Below are 26,054 nucleotides of genomic sequence, written 5' to 3' on the forward strand. Positions count from 1 at the left end.
GAGCACTTTGTTTATTATTTAACTGCTTTCTGCTGGAAGAAAATATGGTTTGATTGAAACTTGCTATTGCAAAAGTGATGGACCAAGTGGTCTTTTCATTGCTTGACTTTGGTTATTAGCTTTTCATGTTGATGTTGGATAAAGAGAAATTCTTTGTGCACCACAGGCAGTGTAGAAAATCCGATGTGGAGTACACCATCTTATCCAATTGATCCACGTAGCCGTCACTTTCTAACGTACATTTAATGCCTGCAGTTTTACTTTTTCATTTGAAAATTTGAATGACGAAAATGCCTTTGCTCTTTAGAGAAATTATGATATTTTATATCCATATTATGACATCCTGCATACAGGAAGTCATAATTTGACATAAGATGTCGTAATATGCCACAGGATATCATAAGTAAAACTGCATGTATTAAATACGTATTGAAAAATGGTTGGACAAAAATATCTCTCCCATATTATGACATTCTGGGCCATATTATGAGATCCTGCATGCAAAAAATCATAATTTAATGTAGAATGTCATAATATGCCATAGGATGTTATAATTTTTTCAAAGAGGAGAGATATTTTCATCATTCAAAATTTCAAACGAAAAAGCGAAATTGCAAGCATTAAGTATGCATTGAAAAATGGTAGCTATATGGAGCAATTGGGCAAGACGGTGCACTCTACATCAAATTTTCTACACCGCCCACAGTGCACATGGAGTTACTCATTGGATAAAACCATTGACACATGTCAATTGGACTACCAAAACATGTTCATTTTGTATGGGGGATTAGGGGCCCTATAAAAAATTTTTTGCTTTTCTTGTTTTTATCTGTTTTTTCATTCTTTATATCAATATACTTTGAAAATGATTTGATTTGATCTTGCTTAATTGAAATCAAACAATATGCATCAGGTTTCGGAGTCATCTTGTTCTCTACTGAAAACTAATCCACATCTACACTGGTGTAGGACTCAAACTCCTGCATTTGGATTCATTAATCTATATATACTCTGGATGCATGCATGTGCATACTTAAGTTTTGTGTCATCAGAACTAATTTAATTGTTGTTGAAGTTCTATCAATAATTATAATGATTTTTTAATAATTATAGGTCTTTTGATAAGTATCAACAATTTTTATTATGGTTCTATCAATATCAGTAGTTAATGTACTTCTACAAGAAGTAGGGTTATAAGGAGCTAAATAGCTTCATAAAGTATGAAATGTATCTCTTGGATTATGCCCAAAAAAATGAAAATGAACTGATACAAGAAACAATACTGATAGAACCAGTTAGCGCATAAAAAAATGTATCTTATTGAAGTACTTGACCCAACCTATAAGGAAATTCCATGCAAGTTTCAGGGGCACCATTTTTGTTTTTTTAACATTCTTAGTGTTTCTAAATGCAACTCACATTGTGCAAAATTGTTTATATAATCTTGTTGGTCTGTGGTAGCAAAAGAATATATGACATCAGATTCTATAGGGTGAGGTTAGTCTAATTTAAGTAATTGTTTCTAAATACATAAGGTGACAATATTGGAAAAGTAATACCTGCTGAAAAAAAATATATCACCAGTGAACACTCATGTTTGTAGATCTCAGTTTGCAATAGTTTCAACTGGCATTTTTTTGATTTCTTTTCCTTTGGTGTTTGTCTGATAAACAGAACTGCCAATCAAATATTATTAATCGGAAAAGAGTTAACTATGTGTGATATTGTGATAATCCGGCCCAATTGGGCCCAAAACCAGCCCACAAAGCCCACCAGAAAAAAAAAAAAAAAACAGAGCAGGGAGGAAGACTCCCGATCGGAGTCTTCCTCTTCCCCGTCTCCGATCAAAAATTGGAGTCCTAGGGCCATTAAAAGACCCTAGGACGAGTTCTATAAGAACCCCCTCTTCTCCTCTAAGTGTAGATCCTTCGGTCACCGACGATCGCCGGAGTTTTTTTCCGATTTTTTCGTTTGAAGCCGCGGTCCCTCGACCTGTGCTCGCCGCGATTTCTCGTCGGAAACCTCACCGAAGTCGAAGGTAAGCCCCGGCCCTCCTTCCTCTCTTCCTTTCCCTCCTTCCCATGGCTTCGTGCACCCTTGTCGGCCGTCGGGATCGTTGGAAAAATTGATGAAAAAGCGAGACCCTGTTCTGTCCTGTTCGGTCGAGCCATTTCCTCCTCTTTTCGGGCCACCGGCACCACCGCCCGTGGTGCCACACCCCTGTAGCATGACCCCCACCTCCCTACCTTCCTTCTCCGAGGGTTATGGCCGTCGGTGATCGGTCAATGACCGGAGAAATTCAAGAAAAGGGATCGGGTTCCCTGTTTTCCGATTTTTTTTATAAAACTCCTGCCGGCCGAGCCTCACTGTCGGCGATCTCTTGCCCCCGCCGTCGGCTGCCACTGTTGGACCTCCAGCCATACCGTAGTACCTCGCCGGAGCACGAGCCACCAAGTTTTCCCCCGCCTCGTGTCCCTCCTCTGTTTCGGCCCAATGAAAGCCCGGGAAGAAGAAGAAGAAAAGAAAAGAAAAGAAAAAAAAGGAAAAAGAAAAAGAAAAGAAAAAAGAAAAAGAAAAGAAAAGAAAATGCAAAATAGAAAAATAAAATAAATAAATAAATAATAAGAAAAGAGAAAATTTTCCTCTCTCCCCTCTTTTTCCCTCTTTCTCTCTCTTTCTCTCTCTATTGTCTCTCTCTAAAAAGAAAAAGATAAAGATAAAGAAAAAGAAAATATATATATATAATAAAAATATATATATATATATGAGAGAAAGTTTTTCTCATCTCTCTCTTAAGTTTTTCTCTCTCTAGAATTAGACTTTCTCTCTCTACCTTCTCTCTATATTTTCTCTCTCTAAATTTTCTTCCTATTTTCTCTCTCTAGACCTTTCTCTCATTATGGATTTTGTCTCTCTAGGGTCATTCTCTCTCTCTGATTACATCACAGATCCTAGGATAAACTTGAGATAAAAATATGATGATCTGGGACTGCTCCGAACTTCGTGCAGTAGATCGGATCCCGATCCGATTCTTTTTCGAAATTGATAATATCAATCATGGTTAATCTATATTAAGTCACCTTGATATGATCTCTGATGATCTCAATCATGATTGCCACTTTTAAAGGATACGAAGATTCTCTCTTCACTTTCTCTCTCTACTTTCTCTCTCATGACTGACTTTCTCTCTCTAAAAAAAAGATCTATGAATCCTGTATCGAGTCATGCCTTTATCTTTTAGAAGCTCATATTGACTCTAACAAGATAATCTGAAGTTGCTTTGATATCCGTGCTGTATGTCAACCTCATCTGGTCGTATCAAAGATCTTTCAAATTTATTATTAAAGAACCCTGTTGATTGATCTTGACTTTAATTCGATCTGTGCCTCACGATTTCTTGATCAAATCACTTGAATCTGACTCTCAGATCAAAGATCCTAAATTGCCCTGGTATCTAGATGGACTGACACATCCGGTCAACAGTCCTCTTTCCTTATGATTTAATCTTATTATATTTATGTAATAGAATTTGATAATGATTTGATATTTTAAATAGGATTAGCTGATTCTTCTTACGAAGTCTAAAGATCTAAGATGAAAGAGGTAAGTAGATCCTATGCTTCTTATTTATTTTTAAATGATCATGTTTTTATGCAAAGAATTGCTATTGATGAAATCATAATTTTTCATAAAATAAGGATCGGCATATGTGATATGAAAAAGCATGTTTTATTATGAGCATTGATTTTATGAATATGTCTTATGAAAATAGCATGATTATGAAGCATGAATTTCATTATTTTCCCATCTATGTATATGTATGCTTTAAGAAAAAGATATAAAGATTTCAAAGGCTCTCAGATGGCTATGAATGAATCCCTTCGAGAAGGTCGACATCCAGAGCTAGCATCCACACGAAACATGACCCTGCCAGCGGGTATAAAGTTGGCACATGAATTAAGAACTCTGTCGATTAAGAAACATGGCTCTGTCACGGGTATAATAGTGACCTTAGCATGAATATCTGTGAGCAATGTTTTGAAACATGACATGAATACATGATGAAAATGATTTACGATTCATGATTGTGAAATATACATGATTTATGCATGCATGATGAGTTTATAACTTGTTTTGTTATATGCTCTATGAAATGCTTTATTTTGTATTATCTGTTATTTTCTAAATATTGTATTATCATGAAAAACTTATGCTTGATCCGATAAGGAAGTGCAAGTTCTACTTACTGGGCTAGTGTAGCTCATATTCTTTTTGTTTTCTTTTTGTTTGAACAGAGAAATAAGGTTAGCATCGGCAAAAGGAATCCAAGCTTGAAGATCGACATAGCAAGCTGAAAAATTTGACAACAGAAGCTTAATTTATTTTATAATCATGAATTTGTAGTTATTTATGAATGTTGAGATTCGGGTTAGTACTTGCTTTTGGATTTAGATGCTCTGAACCCATATTGGTTCGATTATTTGATGAATAATAGAATTGAATCTTTTTATTTGACGGATTTTAGATGATTATGATGAATTGGCTTCGTGTTATCGTGGGCTCCATCCCTCGATAGCATGGCCGTGTTATGTCCCGGATTTGGAGCGTGACATTTTATGGTATCAGAGCTTAGGTTATAATCATTGGGGATTATGATATAAATGATATAAATGATTAGGATATGATAGAATAATATCAGAGTTTATGTTTAAGATCATTGAGATTATAAAGTGATATCAAAACTTTATGTATGATCAATAGGATATGACCGAGTGGAGTATAATGGATAACATCAGAGCTTAAGATTATGATCATTAAGGACGTGATAGAATGATATAAAGTTTAGATCATGATCACTAGAAAATATGACTTAAGTGGTATTTGAGCTTAAGGTTAGCATTATTCGAGATTGTGACTTTAATGATATTTGAACTTGAGGCTAAGATCATGAGGAACATGATAGATATAAAAGAAATGATTCAATAATTTGATTTCGAATCAATAGGTATTATGATGAAATTTATGCATAAGTGGCATTTGAGGTATATAATAGAATTAACGAGTTATATCATAGATTTCAATTAGCAAGGTTGACCTGAGTACGAGAAGTGCTGACTCTAGAATGAAGTGGGAGGTATTGATATATTATGTTAGGTATATTTGATGATATTGGAATGCTAAACCTATATGGATAAAGGATATGATAATTTTACTGATTTTGATGTTAATTTCTTTGCAAAGAAAGGTTGGTTTGGAAGTTGTCTAAATGATTGTAAAGTAAATCGAAGGTTAACTCAAATTAATTCTAGACATATTGGATTCTTGAGGAGTGGCGAAGCTTATGTAATAAGTTCAAGCATAGAAGGTGGATGAAGATTTAATTTTGATGAGCTATGCCTAAGAGATAGTAATGACAAGAAAATCTTAAATTTTACCCTTAATTGTATATGAAATCTGAAAGTTGGATCTATCTCTGATTGATTTAATATACAAAGATATCTTTTATTTTTGATAGACTTAGATAATTTGGTAAGTTGAGATCAGAGTGCGCAGCAAAAGCATGGTGGTCTGAATTGATTAGAAATATTAATCCTTTAAATCTAAAGATATTATGAAATACGTTAGTTGTAAATAAGGAAGGATTTTACTGATAATAAATGGATGCTAGAGAGAAAATCTATCTGATCAAGAAGAGACTCAAAGCAGTATAGGATAGACAGAAGAGTTGGGCAGATAGAAAAAGAAGAGAATTAGAATTTTATTTTGATGATCATATTTTTTTAAAATATCACCTACAAAAAGTGTCATGAGGTTTGGGAGACATGGCAAACCGAGTCCACGATATATTGGACCTTTTGAAATCTTAAATCGAGTAGGAGATGTTGCTTACGAACAAGTCTTACCACCAGATTTATCCAAAGTGCACAATGTCTTTCATGTTTCACTACTGAGAAAGTTTGTACTTGATCCAAACAGTGTGATAAAGTATGAGCCATTGCAAGTTCATGAAGATCTAACCTATAAAGAATTTTTCCTCTGAATTATTGATCAAAAAGAGTAAGTTCTAAGACGGCGTATCATTCTGTATGTAAAGATTCATTGGAGTAATTATGAAGAGAAAGAGGCCACTTGGGAGCTTGAAGATGATATGAAGACGAGATATCCACACTTATTTGAAAATGAAGGTATGTTAAATTTTGAGGATGAAATTTTTTTTAAGGGGGGTAGAATGTGATAATCCGGCCCAATTGGGCCCAAAACCAGCCCACAAAGCCCACCAGAAAAAAAAAAAAACAGAGCAGGGAGGAAGACTCCCGATCGGAGTCTTCCTCTTCCCCGTCTCCGATCAAAAATCGGAGTCCTAGGGCCATTAAAAGACCCTAGGACGAGCTCTATAAGAACCCCCTCTTCTCCTCTAAGTGTAGATCCTTCGGTCACCGACGATCGCCGAAATTTTTTTTCAATTTTTTCGTTTGAAGCCGCGGCCCCTCGACCTGTGCTCGCCGCGATTTCTCATCGGAAACCTCACCGAAGTCGAAGGTAAGCCCCGGCCCTCCTTCCTCTCTTCCTTTCCCTCCTTCCCATGGCTTCGTGCACCCTTGTCGGCCATCAGGATCGTTGGAAAAATTGATGAAAAAGTGAGACCCTGTTCTGCCCTATTCGGTCGAGCCATTTGCTCCTCTTTTTGGGCCACCGGCACCACCGCCCGTGGTGCCACACCCCTGTAGCATGACCCCCACCTCCCTACCTTCCTTCTCCGAGGGTTATGGCCGTCAGTGATCGGTCAATGACCGGAGAAATTCAAGAAAAGGGATCGGGTTCCCTGTTTTCCGATTTTTTTTATAAAACTCCTGACGGCCGAGCCTCACTGTCGGCGATCTCTTGCCCCCGCCGTCGGCTACCACTGTTGGACCTCCAGCCATACCGCAGTACCTCGCCGGAGCACGAGCCACCAAGTTTTCCCCCGCCTCGTGTCCCTCCTCTATTTCGGCCCAATGAAAGCCCGGGAAGAAGAAGAAGAAAAGAAAAGAAAAGAAAAAAAAAGAAAAAGAAAAAGAAAAGAAAAAAGCAAAAGAAAAAGAAAAGAAAAGAAAATACAAAATAAAAAAATAAAATAAATAAATAAATAATAAGAAAAGAGAAAATTTTTCTCTCTCCTCTCTTTTTCCCTTTTTCTCTCTCTTTCTCTCTCTATTGTCTCTCTCTAAAAAGAAAAAGAAAAAAAAAGAAAAAGAATATATATATATATAATAAAAAAATATATATATATATATATGAGAGAAAGTTTTTCTCATCTCTCTCTTAAGTTTTTCTCTCTCTAGAATTAGACTTTCTCTCTCTACCTTCTCTCTACATTTTCTCTCTCTAAATTTTCTTCCTATTTTTTCTCTCTAGACCTTTCTCTCTCATTATGGATTTCGTCTCTCTAGGGTCATTCTCTCTCTCTGATTTCATCACAGACCCTAGGATAAACTTGAGATGAAAATATGATGATCTGGGACTGCTCCGAAATTCGTGCAGTAGATCGGATCCCGATCCGATTCTTTTTCGAAATTGATAATATCAATCATGGTTAATCTATATTAAGTCACCTTGATATGATCTCTGATGATCTCAATCATGATTGCCACTTTTAAAGGATACGAAGATTCTCTCTCCACTTTCTCTCTCTACTTTCTCTCTCATGACTGACTTTCTCTCTCTAAAAAAAAGATCTATGAATCCTGTATCGAGTCATGCCTTTATCTTTTAGAAGCTCATATTGACTCTAACAAGATGATCTGAAGTTGCTTTGATATCCGTGCTGTATGTCAACCTCATCTGATCGTATCAAAGATCTTTCAAATTTATTATTAAAGAATCCTATTGATTGACTTGACTTTAATTCGATCCGTGCCTCACGATTTCTTGATCAAGTCACTTGAATCTGACTCTCAGATCAAAGATCCTAAATTGCCCTGGTATCTGGATGGACTGACACATCCGGTCAACAGTCCTCTTTCCTTATGATTTAATCTTATTATATTTATGGAATAGAATTTGATAATGATTTGATATTTTAAATAGGATTAGCTGATTCTTCTTACGAAGTCTAAAGATCTAAGATGAAAGAGGTAAGTAGATCCTATGCTCCTTATTTATTTTTAAATGATCATGTTTTTATGCAAAGAATTGCTATTGATGAAATCATAATTTTTCATAAAATAAAGATCGACATATGTGATATGAAAAAGCATGTTTTATTATGAGCATTGATTTTATGAATATGTCTTATGAAAATAGCATGATTATGAAGCATGAATTTCATTGTTTTCCCATCTATGTATATGTATGCTTTAAGAAAAAGATATAAAAATTTCAAAGGCTCTCAGATGGCTATGAATGAATCCCTTCGGGAAGGTCGACATCCGGAGCTAGCATCCACACGAAACATGGCCCTGTCAGCGAATATAAAGTTGGCACATGAATTAAGAACTCTGTCGATTAAGAAACATGGCCCTGTCATGGGCATAATAGTGACCTTAGCACGAATATCTGTGAGCAATGTTTTGAAACATGACATGAATACATGATGAAAATGATTTACGATTCATGATTGTGAAATATACATGATTTATGCATGCATGATGAGTTTATAACTTGTTTTGTTATATGCTCTATGAAATACTTTATTTTGTATTATCTGTTATTTTCTAAATATTGCATTATCATGAAAAACTTATGCTTGATCCGATAAGGAAGTGCAAGTTCTACTTACTGGGCTAGTGTAGCTCATATTCTTTTTGTTTTCTTTTTGTTTGAACAGAGAAATAAGGTTAGGATCGGCAAAAGGAATCCAAGCTTGAAGATCGACATAGCAAGCTGAAAAATTTGACAACAGAAGCTTAATTTATTTTATAATCATAAATTTGTAGTTATTTATGAATGTTGAGATTCGGGTTAGTACTTGCTTTTGGATTTAGATGCTCTGAATCCATATTGGTTCGATTATTTGATGAATAATTGAATTGAATCTTTTTATTTGACGGATTTTAGATGATTATGATGAATTGGCTTCGTGTTATCGTGGGCTCCATCCCTCGGTAGCATGGCCGTGTTATGTCTCGGATTTGGGGCGTGACAGATATGGTTCACATACCTGCAAGTAGGCTGATTGTCATTCACTCTTAACCTAAAATGTGCAGCTGTTCCTGCAAGCCAATCTTCTCCATCTCTGAGTTGCTTGGTTGCCTGACATGGCTTACTGGCAGTCAGTTTGCTGGATTACATGTTTGAGGGTTATTTTTGTGGCTTTAGGAAGCATTTTGCTATCCTATTTATCAGCAGAAATTTTTTCTTTGCAGATCATAAATCCTTGTAAAAGACACATGCATTGGAAAAAGTATGAATTGCTGTTTCTTCTATTTCTTTATGTCACCAAATGAACAGGGTGTCTCTCATTTACTGACCTTCAAAATCATGATTTGGTTTACATCAATATTTACAACCTTGAAAATACATTTTATTATCTTTACGATCATAAACTTGCTAGACAATATCTGATTGATTTCAACTTATTTGGAGATACAAAGCTTATGTTTTCACTTTTTGGAAATGTTATTTAACATCTTCATGAGATATATTAAGGTTCTGCCAGCAAGCTGGTGACGGCTGGCTGTTCTAGTAATCAATAAGAGCCCTAACATTATATGAAGAATTGCGACTTTTCTTCCTTGAGGCTTGGAGGTCCTGTACATCCTATTCCTTCTACCGTGCACTCCATTTCCCCCAACATTTTGAGCTTTCATGTGACAGTTATAATGTTGGGTGGTCCTGTGAGAACAATAACTGTGAGAACGATAATTTTGGATGTTCGCAATGATCCTGTAGTATTTCCTTTTAGCCATTTGAATCTGTATCAACTAGATGCAGGAAAGTGGCCGACCGTTAGTGTCTAATCTCATATACCTACTAATTAAGAAGACGTTTGCTTGTCTAATCCAAATCAGTAATTACTATGTATAATATTATGCACTATTTTGTAGGTACAGTTGTGCAATTTTTTTATGTATGAAGTAATGGTACGGGAGCTGTCTTGAGCTTTACATCAAGCGCATGGCCCAAAGTCCCAACCTTTTTCTTTTTCCAGAGTCAAAAAAAATGCTTTCTGTTGTTTTATGGTACTCCTTTGGACCAATTCTCTCTGACTTTTTTTTTTTTTTTGGGAGAATCAAAGCAGTGTATTGTCAAAAACAGGTGAATCATAGAATTCCTTTTAAAATATATATATATATCTTGTGGAAAAATTTATTGAACCTTAAATTAAGAAATGGTTTTGCCGACTAAGAAGATTAAAGTTCATATTTGTAGTGTGGAACTTTAAGGATTAAACATTTACATTTTTTGACTCATTGCCACATCTAGCCATCGGTTTTGAAGTTATTGATGGATGTGCTTCCAATTTGGATGAAGTTGCAGAGAAACATACATGGTCAGCCAAATTTGTGCCATATGATGATGACTCCTTGAAACAAAATTCACTCTGACACAATCATTGCTTCAGATTTTATCAGCAGAATTCTGCTTTGTTGATTAAGTTACCGGAAAAAATATTGAAGCACTAAATGTGAATTATTTGGAAGGTTCAAGACAAATGCATATATTTGCGATATGATTGCACTATCAAGGAACATCAATACTGCTCAAACGCTTAACCTTCCTGGAAAGATGGATATCAAGGGATGAACTGCAAACAAAGGCAGGAACAAAATGACAAAGATGATGAACAGTACAACATTCCAAAGGTGCAATCTATGTTGTTATCAAAATTTATAAAGAAGGTTGATCTAGGAATTGCGCTGATTACCTCATCAATGCTTTCCAAGAAACACCTCTAGGCTTGAGGCTTTATGAGGTGAATGGTGATAATAAAAGGCTTTATGTGGTGGACATATTTGTGCCTTGTACCTAGCATATGATGTATTGGTTGCTATGATACTGAGGTTTTAATTAGTAAATCATCTGATAGAAAGGAAGGCATGGATTATTTTTCTACAATTTGGGATAGGTCTCTCAACTTACATGCCTCACCTTAGTAACAGCTTGAATGTCTCATCGGTCTTGAGTAAAACAAGTGTTCAGATTTCTTTTAATATTATGGAAGCTTTTTTTATTATTATTTTTGAATATTAAGAACAAAATGGCTTTGCTTTGGATGCACTCACAGCATCAAGTTGAGAAAAGCCTATCATTACAAAACTAGAGCTTTGGAGCTTTCTAGATTGATCTTGAGCGGCAAAAGAACTATCCAATATAAACATATTGGATTTGATTGATCCTGCGCCTGCACAAATTGGGTTGAAATTTAATTTCGAGACTGAGTTTCAGGATTAATCGATCTCAGCTTTGTTTATTATTTGGAAAAGCTTGAGCTTATTCCATGCAGCTTGAAGCCATTGAGTCAGGCACCAAATCAAGATTTAAACAAGCCTAGTCTGGAATGGATCAAATTCAGTTGGACTCTTGAGCCTTTAAATTGATTGTGTGGTTCATACAGCCAAAATTTGCTTGGAGTGAAATCGCTAATTTCTAAAAGACAAAAACAGGTCATTTTGATTCAATTCAAGGATTACAAAGGTTAAGATGAAAATAACAAGCTGCCTCTCACAAGTAGCTTGATTCCTTTGCTGGTCGGAGGCAATCATTGATGACGCTGTGACAATCAAACATCTTGCTCAAGTGTGAGAATTTAAAGTGATGTGAGCAGTCGAGGCAAGGAACTCATTGCCAAATTTGACGAGGAATTGCCTTAAGTGCCAAAGTCTAGGCTACATCCTGACTTCATAATGGCCAGTGAACAGAAAGCCGCCCTAACTTACGATATATATTTTTTTAATACAGTTATCTTTATCTCTATCTTTATGATTATGTTTATATTTATATGATTTTTAATTATGTTACCCTTGTCTTTAGGTCTCCCTAACTTTCAACATATATTTTTTGACTATCTGTATGTCATTCTGGTTGAAGTAGCAATCTCCAAAATAGCCTTGGCATACATACAATCAATGAGGATGTGGTCCAAAGATTCTTCTGACAGAGGTTACAATGTACCTCAGAATGTGGAAGCTTCATTAGAGGTTGATGATGGCTCTGCCAAAAGTAAAAATGGTTGTGTTTCATATGTTTTGGCTTTTCTTTACTGAGAGAAAGGGGTTGGGAATGTGCCTTGTGTAGCTGACCATTGTCTCATTTACAAAAATATCAGTTCCCTTGTTAGCAGTTGCTTGGTGAACTGTAGATATGGAAGATGAGGTAGACTTATAGATACAAAACAAAGTAACTATAAGGGCTCATGTGCACCTTATGGATTGAATGGATATAAATATAGGACTGCAATTCATATAGCTTGTGATTTATTTGTGCTTTTAAATGAGTAGAGAACTAGGGATATGGACCTCTAGTTTCCAAATAGGTGATAAGTTTTTCCAAATAAGAAAAATTGAGGTCCATGTACAGATACTCACATGGTGCCCAAACAAACAAGAGCATGAGAACAAACTCACTGACCAAATCATGCTTCAGATCATGTGCAACAAGCTGAAAACATATTATTCATGGCAAGGAAAAGGAAAACTTCTCTCCTATCCCATTCCTTAAATTAAGTGAATACAAATTTTCCCACATGAGCCATCCTATGCTACATACTACTCAGAAGAATCATCTTTGGTCTGTGTTGAAGGGTATCCAATGCCATGTCGAGTGCTGGGAAACACCATGAAGACAAAGCTCGATATGCCACCTATCACCACGGGCAAGGCCATGATCAGCTTCTTCTCATCGGACTCGAAAGAAGGATAGAAGCATGAGACGATGTTCGAGTTGAGGAGAGCGATGACTGCAAACACGGCCAGTGCAAGAAACGCATGCACAAAATCTGAAAAGCGTAATTTGTGTTTGGAGAGGTCCTTTTTGCTCGAGTCCGAGCCGGAGAAGGCCTTCAGTCCATCCTTCGTCGCCACTCCATAGTAAACCTTTCCATTGCTCCCAACATAGCTATCAGTAAAGGAAGAAAAGAAACAAGAGATGCCACATACGATTAGGAGAGCACCAGTTAGATACTTATTTACAGTGTGGCAGCTGCCTTTGTTGGTGAGGAGAGGATTGAGGAATTGGAAGAGGAAGACAGTCCCACTAGGGAGGATCTTGATAAGGTTACCAAGCCCTTGGAAGGTCTTTTCTCCCACGTTTTTCTTTGTTGTGGTATTGGAAGTACTGGTTGAGGACTGGTTCTCTCCTGCCATGTTGTTGTTTCTCCTTGAAGCGGGGCTTTATCTGAACCGAATGTTGTATTGAAAGAAGTGTGAGGCTAACGTTACTATTTATAAGGAGGCAGCAAAGTAGTAGGTGATGGGAGACAAGTATTATTCTTTGCAAGTATGAGTGGTTTGCTTTCAGTCTCTGAGGAGAATTATCCATTGGCCTAACTAAGAGTCAAAGCTTGCCGATGCTGAAGTTTGGTTAGTGATTGGCTTGAATGTTAGTTATTTTATCTGTTTATTATATCAAGTATCCGAAATAATCAAACCTACCAGTATTGTTCAGCTCTTGAAAGCATCAAAGAGCCAAAGCTCGAGAACATGTGAATTGAAGTGCTCCATAGCTGAGAAGTTATGGGCTTTATGTAAGATACTTTCTCGTGCTTGTAAAGCTCGAACTTCTTGTGACTTTCTTATTCTTGTGATATAGTTCAGCATTTTTACGTCTTGTTCTTATCCAATAGAGCTACTCTGAGCTGATCTGTAATAAAAGATAACCTAACAATCAAGCCTAATATAGATGTTGACATGCCTTCTTATGTGGTTATGCTCAAGTAATATATAAAATAGAGGATTTCTCTTATTAGTTTACACTCATATCGAGTTTGCTTATTCATGTAAACTTCTCAAGTTTTGGTATAAAAACTTGTCAAGTTTATCTCCACCAATGGTTCCTCTTAACAACCACCCCTAGGACATTCATTAAGAAGATCGAACTCATTATCTCATGACATGTCAAAACCTGATTGGAGGTGAACATGCTATCAGGGATTAAATATTTTAAGTTGCAAACAATCTTATTTCCTCCAACAACTTATATTTCCTAATATAAATTTGAACAATCTTATTTCTTGTATTTTCTGATAAGAATTACTAACAATCTTATTTCTTAATATTAATTTGTTCAAATCTACTATTTATGCCTTACCAGAACAAATATTAATCATTAATATTGTGACGCAAAAGTGAATGCAATTCGCAGGTAGATTGGTGATTGAAATGGGAAGCGTATAGGAAATTTTGGAGAGCAAATTTAAAAAGATAAAGGGACAATTGATGACTAAAATACTTCACTGTAATTGAATAACTAATAAGAATAAGAGGATTTTGCAACAACAAAAAAAAAAAAAAAAAAGGTCACTTTTCAATTTGCAGATTCGAGATCATTTTTGTATTTTTCAGATCTGTATAAATTTTTTGAAGCTCAGAAACAACTGTCCTTGACCCGTCCACACTAGCTCACGTTTCTAAAATGTTGATTCAGGTTGTATGTTCTCAATGGAATTGGAACAAAGATATGAGCAGCTGAGTTTAGAGTATAAGTATAATAGAAAATTTAAATGATCAAGTTTGTTATCTTTATACCCATTTATTTTGCTCTAACAAGTAACAATATTAGTTTCTTACTTATATTTTTGTTATTGATGAATTTTATAACATGCTTTTGAGCTCTGACTTTTATATAAACCTGGTCCCAAACTTGTGTACTAAAAGGTATTAAAAACTTGTGCAAGTTTTCAACGAGCACACAACGTAAAGCTAAAAGAAGGAAAAGGTATCGTGGTGGGGCTCATCCTGCACTACTTCCTTTATATAATCCCCCACCGCCCCTTCTCCTCCCTATCTTCTCTTCCCTCTCCGCTAACTCCTTGCCCTCCCCGCCGTCTCAACCCCTGAATCTAACAACCCCTCCACGCTGTTCCGTGACGACCCCTCTCTATGTGCGTCTCCCAATGGATCGATATCATACAAGACTCAAACCTGATTGGGACCCAACTCGAGCACAATGCAAATCCAAATTTTTCTGGCTGAGACTGGGTCATATATAAACCCAACCTGACCTGACCCAAATTGCTGATTGGATTTAAAAATTTTGGCCACAGACCTAATCTGACGCGGTCTGATCTTTCATTGGTTTAGGGCTGCATTCAACACGAAGACCCAAATGAGGAACCGGATTTGTTCGGGGTCAATTATGCCCTATCTAACCCATTTACAGTCCTATGTATATTAGCATGGAGTAAAAAATATGGATTATATTGGGATATACCGACCGGTCACTCTCACGCCGACTCACCGTCAGGCCGGCCTAACCGGTGTCCGACTCTACTGACCGCACCGACTGCACCGATCGACCGAAGATATGTCGGTCGGAAAGGCCCTCTCCATCCCCGACTGGCCGAACGACACGGCCCGACCCCCGACTTTGACAACGTATCAGACCGACCATCAGGGGTGGTGACCGACGTCCGATCCCCACGACCCGCCGCGCCAGCCGACGGTGTCCCTGTGTCCTCACCCGACATCCTACGACCAAGTGCCACCGTATGGTCGGTCGGCTCCTCCAAACACCGTACGACCGCTGAAGGCCGTCCGTCCTGACAGAGGCGTGCGGCATAGCCGCCCTAGGACGTCGTCCTATCCTAGACAGGGGTCAACCCTAGCGATTTGACAGCCCCACGGCGACTCTGACAGTCTTCGACGATCTGACAACTCTCCAATTGTCTGCGCCATTAATGACGGCGCCATGCCGCGCTCTACTATAAAATGGGGAAGGCAACAGTGCTGGAGGAGGTTCGTTCGAAACCCTTGGGCTTACTCTCTCTCTCTCGCTAAGCTCCTCGATTCTTTTCTACTGTTGCCTAGTCTCCTCTCTGATTTGACCATCGGAGGATCCCCACCGGAGTCATCTTCGGTCAGTGTGGACTTCCCTTGCAGGTGCTCGTTCCCGACGACTAGGCGACGAGGGGATTGGCTGCAATAGATTGAATATTTAAAAATGTGTATTGGGTATTTAAAAATATTCATCAACACTACTTACCTTATGGTTCTCACTTGTGCTTCTACAAAAAAAAGCCCAATCATTGATTCACTTTGCATTAGGTGTCTAATATTCGCTCTTCATAATGGATAGCACAATAGTAGAATACATTTCACTCCTCGAAACAATGTCATGTTCAACATTATTGGGAGTAGCATCGAACTCATGAATACGAAAGAGAGTTCAAACTAAGCCAAACATCACCTATGCTGACCAGGATCTATTGATGAGGGACCAGAGAGTTTAGCCATAAAGGTGTCTCCACCTACACACTAGGGTGTTTGAAAAAATGGCCAAATCTGAACTAGTTTGTTCAGTTCTGTTCATATCAGTTTATTTTTTAAATGCAGTTTGATTTTGATTTGAGAATTTGACACATATCAAGTGTATTAAAAGAGTTTAGTTAATTACTTTGGCCTTCTTAGGTTGGCTTTGTCAGGTCAGTTTGCTCAGATCAGCTTTTCACTTCAGCTTTTTTAGGTTAGTTTTGTCAGGTTGGCCTCCTCAGGTCAATTTTGTCAGGTCGGCCTTCCCAGATTGGCTTTCCACCTCGGCCTTCTTAGATTGACTTTGTCATGTCAGTTGCTTGATTAGCTTCGCACCTCAGCCTTCTTAAGTTGGCTTTCTAATAACCTCGTCCTTCTAGTGATGTCGATCTTTTGAGATCGGTCTTCTCATTACCTTGACCTTCTAAGGATCTTGGTCTTAGGCTTAGTCTTTACCTCAACCTTGGGGTTTGATAGTTAGATCTTGGTCTTGATCTTTATCTCGACCTTAGGCTTGGTACCTCGGCTTCGATTTTGGTCTTCACCTCAGCTTGGTCTTCACCTTGATCTTGGGTTTAATAGCTCGGTCTTGATCTTCATCTCAGTCTGAGACTTAATAGCTCAGCTTTGGTCTTGATCTTCACCTTAGCTCAGTTTTCATCTTGGTCTTAGACTTGGTAGCTTGGCATCGGTTTTGATCTTCACCTCGGTTTGGTCTTCACTTCAGCTTTAGACTTGATAGCTTGGCCTAAATCTTCACCTTAGTTCGGTCTTCATCTCGGCCTGATCTTCACCTTGGCCTTGGACTTAGTAACTCGATCTCAATCTTCATCTTGTCTCGATCTTCATCTCAGTCTTGGGCTTGATAGCTTGACTTCGATCTTGATCATCACCTTGGCTTGGTCTTCACCTCAATCTTAGGCTTGATAGCTTGACTTCGCTCTTCACCTTTGCTCGGTCTTCACCTTAGCCTTAGATTTGGTAACTCAACCTCGATCTTGATGTTCACCTCAGCTTAGTCTTCACCTCGGCCTTGGGCTTGGTATCTTGGTCTCCGGTATTCAAAGATCTATGGAGCTATAAGAAAGCAAGAAAATAAAATGACAGATGAAGGCTTGAGAACCTCTTATCATGAGAGTTTTCAATTATGGGAGTTTCTCTCTCTCAAAGCCCATCCTCATGAGATCTTCTTAGCCCAATTTATATCAACAAAGAAGTGCGGATCCATCATGATTTGGAAGTAGAGATCAAGTTTCTTATAACCTCTTTCCTTATCTAAATTCAAATCTGCCATAATATTCTTCCTCATCTGGTTTCTCCATTTGAAATTTAAATGCATTTGAAATTGCTTGCTATGTATCTAATCATAATAAGTAGACTAATTATATACCATATTATATGCCCCCACTTTCAAGCTTGAGCTATTTTCCCAGACTTGAGAAAAGGAAGCAATCTGATTGCAATTGACCTATTTCATGATCAAATATTTTGAATGTTAGTGGAGATAACGTTAGGGGGTGCCCGTACCTTATTCTTTTTAGAGGTCCCAATGAGGCCAGGGTATTTGCAATCGATTGGCTAGAGCAGGAGCCAAAGTTTGTATTTTGGATGTCCTAACCAGTGCCAGGGTGTCTCCAATCGATTGGTTGGAGCTAAGTATTAGTGGGAACCTCGGTCGGTCTTGAGATAGTGGCATTGAAAAAGTGCAACGAAGTTTCTTTGTGTGGTGCTCTATTGATAAGATGCTTGCTTCTCGTAAATGGGCTTGATCCTTCCTCTAGCACCAAGTTGTGGCCACTAGTCTTCTGGTAGAGGCCAGATCAGTCAGAGAAGAGATATGATTGATGCTTGGTGGTGGTGGTGGTGGCTTAACCTTTAAAATAAATTTTTGACTGAAGTTGACTCTGATGAAGACTCTTCGATGTTCAAATCAAAAAACTAGTGAATATAGAGAATGCCCTCTATTTATAGATGAGGGCAGAAGTATTGTGAGAAAGAAAGAGAATCAAATTGTTAATCTTATCTTATTGGACAAGATACACCTGCTATGTCCTGCTTCAGATTGTCATATGAATTCTAAGATTTCTCCAGCTGGCGTAAATCACACAATAACATCAAGCATAAAATTTTCATGAAATATCAATTGGGTCGGTCACGAAGATATCTTCGATCAATCAAGACTAAAGATTGGACTAATCCAAGACACCCAACACTTTGGCTTCCACTTAGGTAACATGTTTCTCCATCTGGATCTTACATTAGAAGCGAATCAAGAAATCGGATCAAGTCCAGGTGCCCCATGACCCATCTCCGACCCAAATATTTGCACCCCTTAGTTTTCATATTTTCCAAAAATAAATCATTTTCTCTCCATAGGAATAGCATATCAAAATCTTTTCCACCATCTTTCTCGTCTTCTAATCGATATTTATGAAGTCATATGATCAAACGGGATGTGCTTCAGGATTTATGCTGTGGCAAAATAAAATCCACCACATTTTAAGATGGAGACGGACATCCCAAGCTGCTGATTTCATCTAAAGAAAGAATCAAAGAGCGGTTGACCTTAAGTGAAACCCATCCGATCGACAATAATTAATTGAAACAGCTGAGCGAATTTCCCCTAGAGAAACCAGTATGAACAGGTAAAATAAATCAAATTGATGCAGACTCGATAGGCTACTTCCTGCTTCGCCTTCAGACTTTGATATCTTTAGTCATAACCTGAAACTCCCCGAACCATCATCCATAGCTTCGCATATGACATCAATATCGAGGCATCATCCGACCCTCCATTCCAATCATCAGATCCCAGATCGTCTCTCCCGTTTCTCCTAAAATACAAACGCAGAGATTCGATCCGAAGCCAAAAAAAACGGAATTTTTTATTTCTTCTTTTTCTACTCCAGACGAAGTAAACGCCTGAGATGCTGGGTCCCGCAGTCTACTATCCTCGGTACCTCCTTCTTCAACGAAAAGTTCGGCAGCGGTAGCGAGCTCGGCGATGGCGAGACCAAAAAGGTCGACCCGGCGTACACCGCCGTGGCCGCCTCTGCGGCCTTCTGATCTCCGACCATCTCCGCCGCGTCCAGCGGCTCTCCTCGCTGGAGGATCGTTACCTGTCCCTCGGCCAGGCGTTTTCCTTCGCCGGTCTTGGCCGGCTTGGAGGAGCCCTCCCGCCGCTTCCTCGAGGGCTTGGGGTTAGGGTTTCTTTTAGGTTTCCGGGCGGGGAGGAAGGCTGCTATGTGCCGCATCTGCTGGGCCATGAGGACGTCGTGAGGCGGCAAGACCTTCGTTGCCATGGCTACGAAGTAGACGAAGAGGAACGGATTCCAGTCAATAAATTTGGGTGTGTTCTCGATCGACAAGGAGGGTTTATATAAAGGAGAGATGTCGGCGGGGGTCCTTGGTCCCCTAAAATCCACTGTTATTAAACCCGGCCCGGCCCGGCCGGTCGGACCGCAAACCCGGTGACCCGATCAGAAGACCGGGCCGGTTATCTAATTAAACCGTTTATGTTTAAAATTCGGTTAAAACCGTATGAACCGGCCGGTTGAACCGTGAACCATCTGACCCGATCGAATCCGGTTGAGCCGTGAAATTAAAAATCAAAATTTTGATTCGAGATCGTTCGACTTCTTGGCTTCCTCCCGTCGTCCCCGTCCCTTCGTCTCTTTGTTCCCGAGCTCAAACCCCAGCGGCCCTTGCCTCAGCCAGTCCGCCATCTTCCCTCGGCGTCGTCGGCGACGAAATCAGCAGCAGCAGCCGGCAGCGGAGGAGAGGAGAACCGAGTCTTCTCCGTCTCCGGTCAGCCGGTGAGTAATCTAAGTCTAACTCTTTTTTTTTTTCCAAATCTCCGGAGTCCGGCAGCTCTGCTCCGTCCGCTTCCTCCAAGGCTCCAACCGCGAGTCCGCGACCGCCCTCCTCTGCTCGCCCTCCTCTGCCTCTTTCTTCTCCGCTCGGCCACCTTCGCCCTCCGCCTCCTCCTCCTCCGCCGTCCGCCTCCTCTTCCTCCGCTCGATCCCCTCCCCCCTCTGCCTCCTCCGTCGGCTCCTTCCCCCCTCCGCCATCTCCTCCTCCTCCGTATGCTCGACTCCCTCCCCCCTCTGCCTCCTCCTCCCTCGGCTCCCTCCCCCCTCCGCCGCCTCCTTCTCCTCCTCCGTACGCTCAACCCCCTCCCCCCTCGGCCTCCTCCTCCGCTCCGTTCCCTCCCCCCTCCGCCTCCTCCTCCTCCTCCTCCTCCGTACGCTCCCCCCTCTGCCTCCTCCACTCGGCTCCCTCCCCCCTTCGCATCCTCCTTCTCCTCCTCCTCCTCCTCCATATGGCTGTCGGTCGTCTGCCTTCCTCCCCCTTCAACCGTTGACCCGACGGTTCAACCGTTGACCCGACGGTTGGACCGCTGACCCATTAACCCGGTGCCTTATCCGGGTTAAGGTCCGGGCCGGGTTTAATAACTTTGCTAAAATCTACTCAGTTTCGGCTTATTATTTTTTTTCCTCATTCCTGGTTGCTTCCAGGTTTAATTTAGGTTGGTTGGTCAGGATGGGGCCCGGCCGCCACGGTTGGTTGACATGGTCTTCGCATCAAAGTCGGTCAAAATTGGGTGCGGATGAGCCCAGCAGCTGGCAAGCCCCTCCGGTTGAGTTCAATTGGAATCAAATTAAACTCAGAGTGTCATACTTTCGATTCGAAATTTTGAATCGAAAGTCATGATAATCACCGCATATTCATAAAAAATTCTTTCCATAAACATGCAATGCATCTTATCATGCTATCATAAAATAACAGTAGAATAATTAATCAATAATTTAAATTAAAAATATAATATTTTAAATTTCTAGATAATATCTCCAAATATTACAACAATGTTCACTAAAACTTACGTCAAATTCAATATGGCTTTTAATCTAAAATAAGAGTATGGAGGTTCTGTTTCTCATCACTCTTTCATTCATATCTTGCATCATCTTAATTTTCTATAAAAATAGTAAAATAGGAGATAATGAGCTAAACAGCTCAGTAAGCAGTGATCACTTTTAATAGATTTTATCAGGCAGAATAGTAAATAATTATTTATAAAAAATAAGCAAATTGAGTTCACTAATTCGAAATGAATTTTAATTATGCAGTATAATTCATGCTATATTTATTTTTTTTCAAAAATTCAAGTTTTTTTCAAGATTTCAACTTCTTTCATTCTTAAGTTTCTTTTCATCAATCTTGAGCTATGATCATATTTTTTCTGTGACAGGATCATAACACTGCGTATCATCTTGCAGTGAGCTACGAATCATCTGGCAGCAAAGTCCTTCAGGACCGTCGGTCTCGCTGGCGATTTGTCGCTGGTCTCACTGGTGACATAAATTCTCAGGACAAATCAATTACCAATGTATATGCCCCCATTGACGGGATCTTTTACATAGTCAGATTGTCAATTCATATTATTCTTATATCAGAATTCTTCATAAATCATGTTTCATATTCTAATTTCAATAAAAAAATATATAATCATATAGTATCGAAATCAATCAATATAATACATCATAAAATCAATATATTCAATCATACTTCATCATAACATATCAAAATATGATATTTTTCATAACAAAATATAATTCATCCAATTCATGCATCGTTTCTCAAATTATATTAGAAAAATATATTATAATTTTTTATAAATTTTAAAAAAATAAAGCATTACTTACCTCGAATGTATTTCAATAAATCCACATAATTTTATAAATTTTTTTTCAAAATTCTGTTCGTAGATCATATCGCGATATACCATGATCAAATATCCACAATCCTATACAGGATCAATTTCAATAATTAGAAATGACATGAACAATTAAGAAAAAATAAAATTGATGGACATTCGTATTTTATCGTCTAGATTGGTCTGATCATCTAATTTTATCTTCTCAATATTCAATTAGAACATAAACGATCCAAAGTCTGACTATCAGATCAAATCAAATTTTCAAAGTGATAGGATCGAGATTTTTTTATTGGATTCATCAACCAAATAGAGAGAAAAAATCAGAGGAGAGAGAATTCATGAGATACAATTCAAATTGATCAGGTGCCACAGTCCAACATCTCAATTAGAGTTATAAAAATGATCTAATCAAGTCATGGTTAAATCAAAATCATGAATGATCAAATTGAGAAATATTCGGTCTGATCAAAATGAGTGCTAGCACACTGCCCGACAATCATAGATAAGGATTCTTCATTAGAATCAAATCAAAAATATTAAATTTTTTTTTCATTGACTAATCTTTTTAGAGAGAGAAATTAAGAGAGAGAGAGAGAGAAATAGTTTAGAGAGAGAAAATTTTAGAGAAAAAAATTTTAGAGAGAGAAATTCATCTTGGACTCTTCAAATGATATGATTCAATAAATTCGATCGATCAGATCAAATCATGCTGAAATTATCATGTGGATAATTTAATAAAATTATGAGAAATAAAATCTAAAAGTACTTGATCTAATCAAGATGGATGTCGGTAATACTGTTCGACGATCACATATTAAAATCCATCACTAGGGTCATTTAAATTCAACATCATTCTTTTCAAAATTTTTAGAAAATCTTAAGAGAGAGAAATAACCTAGACAGAGAATTTTCGAGAGAGAAAGTAGAGAGAGAAAGTGGAGAGAGAGAAATTAGAGAGGAAAGAGAGAGAAAAGGAGGGAGAGAGAGAAGAGAGAAAATCCTCTCTCTTCTTTCTTTTTTTTTCTTTTTTTCTTTCTTCTTCTTTTTTTTTTTTCTTTTTCTTTTTTCTTTTTCTCCTTTCTTCTTCATGGGAGAGGGGACTCACGTGGTCCTCTTCTCTTCTTCTTCCTTCACAGAACAGGGGATCCCTTTGATCCCCTTGTTCCCAAGATAGGGGAGGTCTCCTCCCAGCCGAAGACCTCCAAGGCCGAGGGGGCAATCTCGGGCAATGACCAACGACCTAAATCCGACGATCGTCGGTGACCAAAGTTGATAAAAAAAATCCAAAACAATGCGGAAAAATAGGAAAAACAATCCAAGCCCCTTATTTGGCCAAAATCCGACGATCACTAACCAAAATCCCAGCACCCATAGACTCTAAAAGATGAGGAGAAGGATTAGAGGGATTTTTACCCTTTTTCTGTTGAGCTGTGGTCAAGATTCCGATGAGCACAAAAAAAATCATTTGAAAACAATGGAGGAAGAAATATGGAGAGAGAGAAGGAGGGGTCCTCAATGGTTGATCTTCATGGAAGGAAGGAGGATCTCCTCTTATAGAGGAGCCCTAAAGTTGAACTCTGACATACATTCAAACGGGGAGGAAGACTCCCATTAATAGGAGCCCTAAAGTTGAACTCTGACGTGGATTCAAACGGGGAGGAAGGCTCCCAACGGGAGTCTTCTTCCTCCTGTTCTTTCCTCTATTTTTATCTCTCTCTTTTTTTTTTCAATTTGGCTTGGTGGCTGAGTTATAACATTCTTCCCCACAAAAAAAATTTCGTCCTTGAAATTTTGTTTGTTTAAGTTTTCATAAATTCTTACTTGGGATATATGATTAAAATCTCACCCATAAATATATTAATATTTTAATTCTTAATGCAAATCTATTCTTGAATCATTTCACAAGGAAAGATCAATATATCAAGTATTGATCTGAATCAAAACTATTCATTTTCTTATTATTATAATCAACATCTCAAAGATTTTTATTTTAAAATCATGATCTCATTTTCTATAAAAATAATATTCAATATCTCATGACTAGATCAATATCAAACCTATCTTTTATACATAGAAGAAAATCAATATCTTAATTCCTGCATAAGAATTTCATTCATCATCATTTTTTTGCAAAAATACTAATCACCCTTAATTAATCAACCCATTGTAAGATAGAAAAGCATACTTATATGAATCATATAATGACATCCCAATCAATCAAAATTTAAAAATATTTTTTCTTATTCGTGCTTTCAAAAGTTAAAGATTTACCATTTCAATCTTATCTTCAAACTTTTGATATTTTAAATTTTTCGATGCAACTTCATCATTAAATTATTTTATTAAAAAAAGATCAATATTACCAATATTGATTAGAATCAATACTACTATTTTTGATCATCAAAATTTATCTCTTGATTCTAGATAAAGATATCAAATTTTTTATTAAAAATTTTTAACTGCTTATGATTTAATCAATTTATCACAAGATCATAAATAAATTTTACCATATTCTCTATAGATAAACTTTTGAGTATAAAAATTTAAGATCAAAATCAATGTTCGATAAACAATCTCAAATTATTTTTAAGAAATAGAAAATTTATTTAATTTAAAAAAAATTATCTCTAAATATTTTAAATTTAAAATAAAAAATCAAGGATCCACTCATCCTAGAATTAGGATGCTAAATATATTTTTTAGCATAGTAGATGAAAGCACTACTTTTGAAAATTACATTAAGGATATCCAAAATAATTCAAAATTTTAAAAAATTAATCTTCCTAATATCAATAAATTTTTTGTATCAAATTACATCATCTATTATAATTCTTTAACTCAAAGAGTCCACATTCCTGACTTACTTAAAATAATCCAGATCTCCATGCTTGCACTGTGTATTCTATTCCAACAATCAAAATTTCTTAAGTTCACATTTTTATCAAATTATTTTTTTATCTTATCAATGAAAAAAGATCTACACTTTGAAATTTCAATTGAAGCCAAGTATTAACTTTCAATTCTCATTTTTATTTTTGTTGGTATACAGTAATCTTGATTAATCCTTGAGTCTAATATCATATTCAAAATTAACCATCATATAGGTTTACTATAATCAATATAAATCAAATCTTAATTCTCATATCAATTCAATTAGATAATCCCAATTCAAAATTTTATAAGTAAAATCAATAAAAAAATCTTTTGATGCTTCACCAAATTAGGACATAATCAGAACATATAATAATTTTAAATCATTATCTTTTTTTTTTAAAATTTTTATCATCAAGATTCTTAATATCTATCAAGTATCCTTTTATAACAATTATATAAGCTTCAAAAATTTAAATCTCTATTTAATAGTAGATTCAATCAGAAATCTCATTAACAAAAGCAAAGGGACTCCATTTCAATTTCTAAATCTAAAATTTTTTTAATTATAAATTCACATGGATCCCATAATCTCAAATAAATATAAATGGGATCTTTTATCTTAATCTAAAGATATCAATTTTTTCATTAACAATCTCAATAATAATATTAGAAAATTTGTTTATCAACTTAGATATAAAATCGTTAAATTTAAATATCATACATATCATGTAGTCTCTTAAAGATATAAATAAGATTTATTATTTAAATTTAAGACTGATAATCAAAGATCCCAGCACAATGAATATCTTACAATCTCATAATCTATTTGATCAATAAGAAATAGACTTCTTTATAATATCTCCAAATATGCATTCATCCTAATATGCCATCTTATATATATCCACATGCCAAGTTTAATTTTGATTAATATTTAAATCAAGTATCACAAAAGGCTTTCTTAGTCCATCTTAGAATAACATCTTTTTTTCATCAAATCTTTATCTTGCCAATAATAGTTAACTTCTCAACTAGGAGTAATATCATAGTATTATTCTCATATCGTGTTTGAGCTTATG

The 26,054-nt window shown here is 37.2% G+C and overlaps 2 protein-coding genes across 2 annotated transcripts; both read right to left on the reverse strand.

Moving 5' to 3' along the window:
* Positions 1-12,568: 12,568 nt before the first annotated feature.
* Positions 12,569-13,343, reverse strand: LOC105059916 (protein DMP2). Its single transcript, XM_010943432.3, has one exon. The coding sequence runs from the start codon at positions 13,281-13,283 to the stop codon at positions 12,687-12,689; it is 597 nt and encodes a 198-aa protein (XP_010941734.1). The 5' UTR covers positions 13,284-13,343; the 3' UTR covers positions 12,569-12,686.
* A 5,608-nt stretch (positions 13,344-18,951) lies between these two features.
* LOC105059917 (uncharacterized) lies at positions 18,952-19,755 on the reverse strand. Its single transcript, XM_010943433.4, has one exon. It carries the CDS (start codon positions 19,685-19,687, stop codon positions 19,286-19,288), a length of 402 nt encoding a protein of 133 aa, XP_010941735.1. The 5' UTR covers positions 19,688-19,755; the 3' UTR covers positions 18,952-19,285.
* Between the last annotated feature and the right edge of the window lie 6,299 nt (positions 19,756-26,054).

The sequence above is a fragment of the Elaeis guineensis genome, chromosome 10, assembly GCF_000442705.2.
Source record: "Elaeis guineensis isolate ETL-2024a chromosome 10, EG11, whole genome shotgun sequence".
Lineage (NCBI taxonomy): Eukaryota > Viridiplantae > Streptophyta > Magnoliopsida > Arecales > Arecaceae > Elaeis > Elaeis guineensis.

What these genes read in the sequence shown, in the direction of transcription:
- LOC105059917 (XM_010943433.4), bottom strand. Translation starts at nt 19,687, where the DNA reads ATGGCAACGAAGGTCTTGCCGCCTCACGACGTCCTCATGGCCCAGCAG.
- LOC105059916 (XM_010943432.3), bottom strand. Translation starts at nt 13,283, where the DNA reads ATGGCAGGAGAGAACCAGTCCTCAACCAGTACTTCCAATACCACAACA.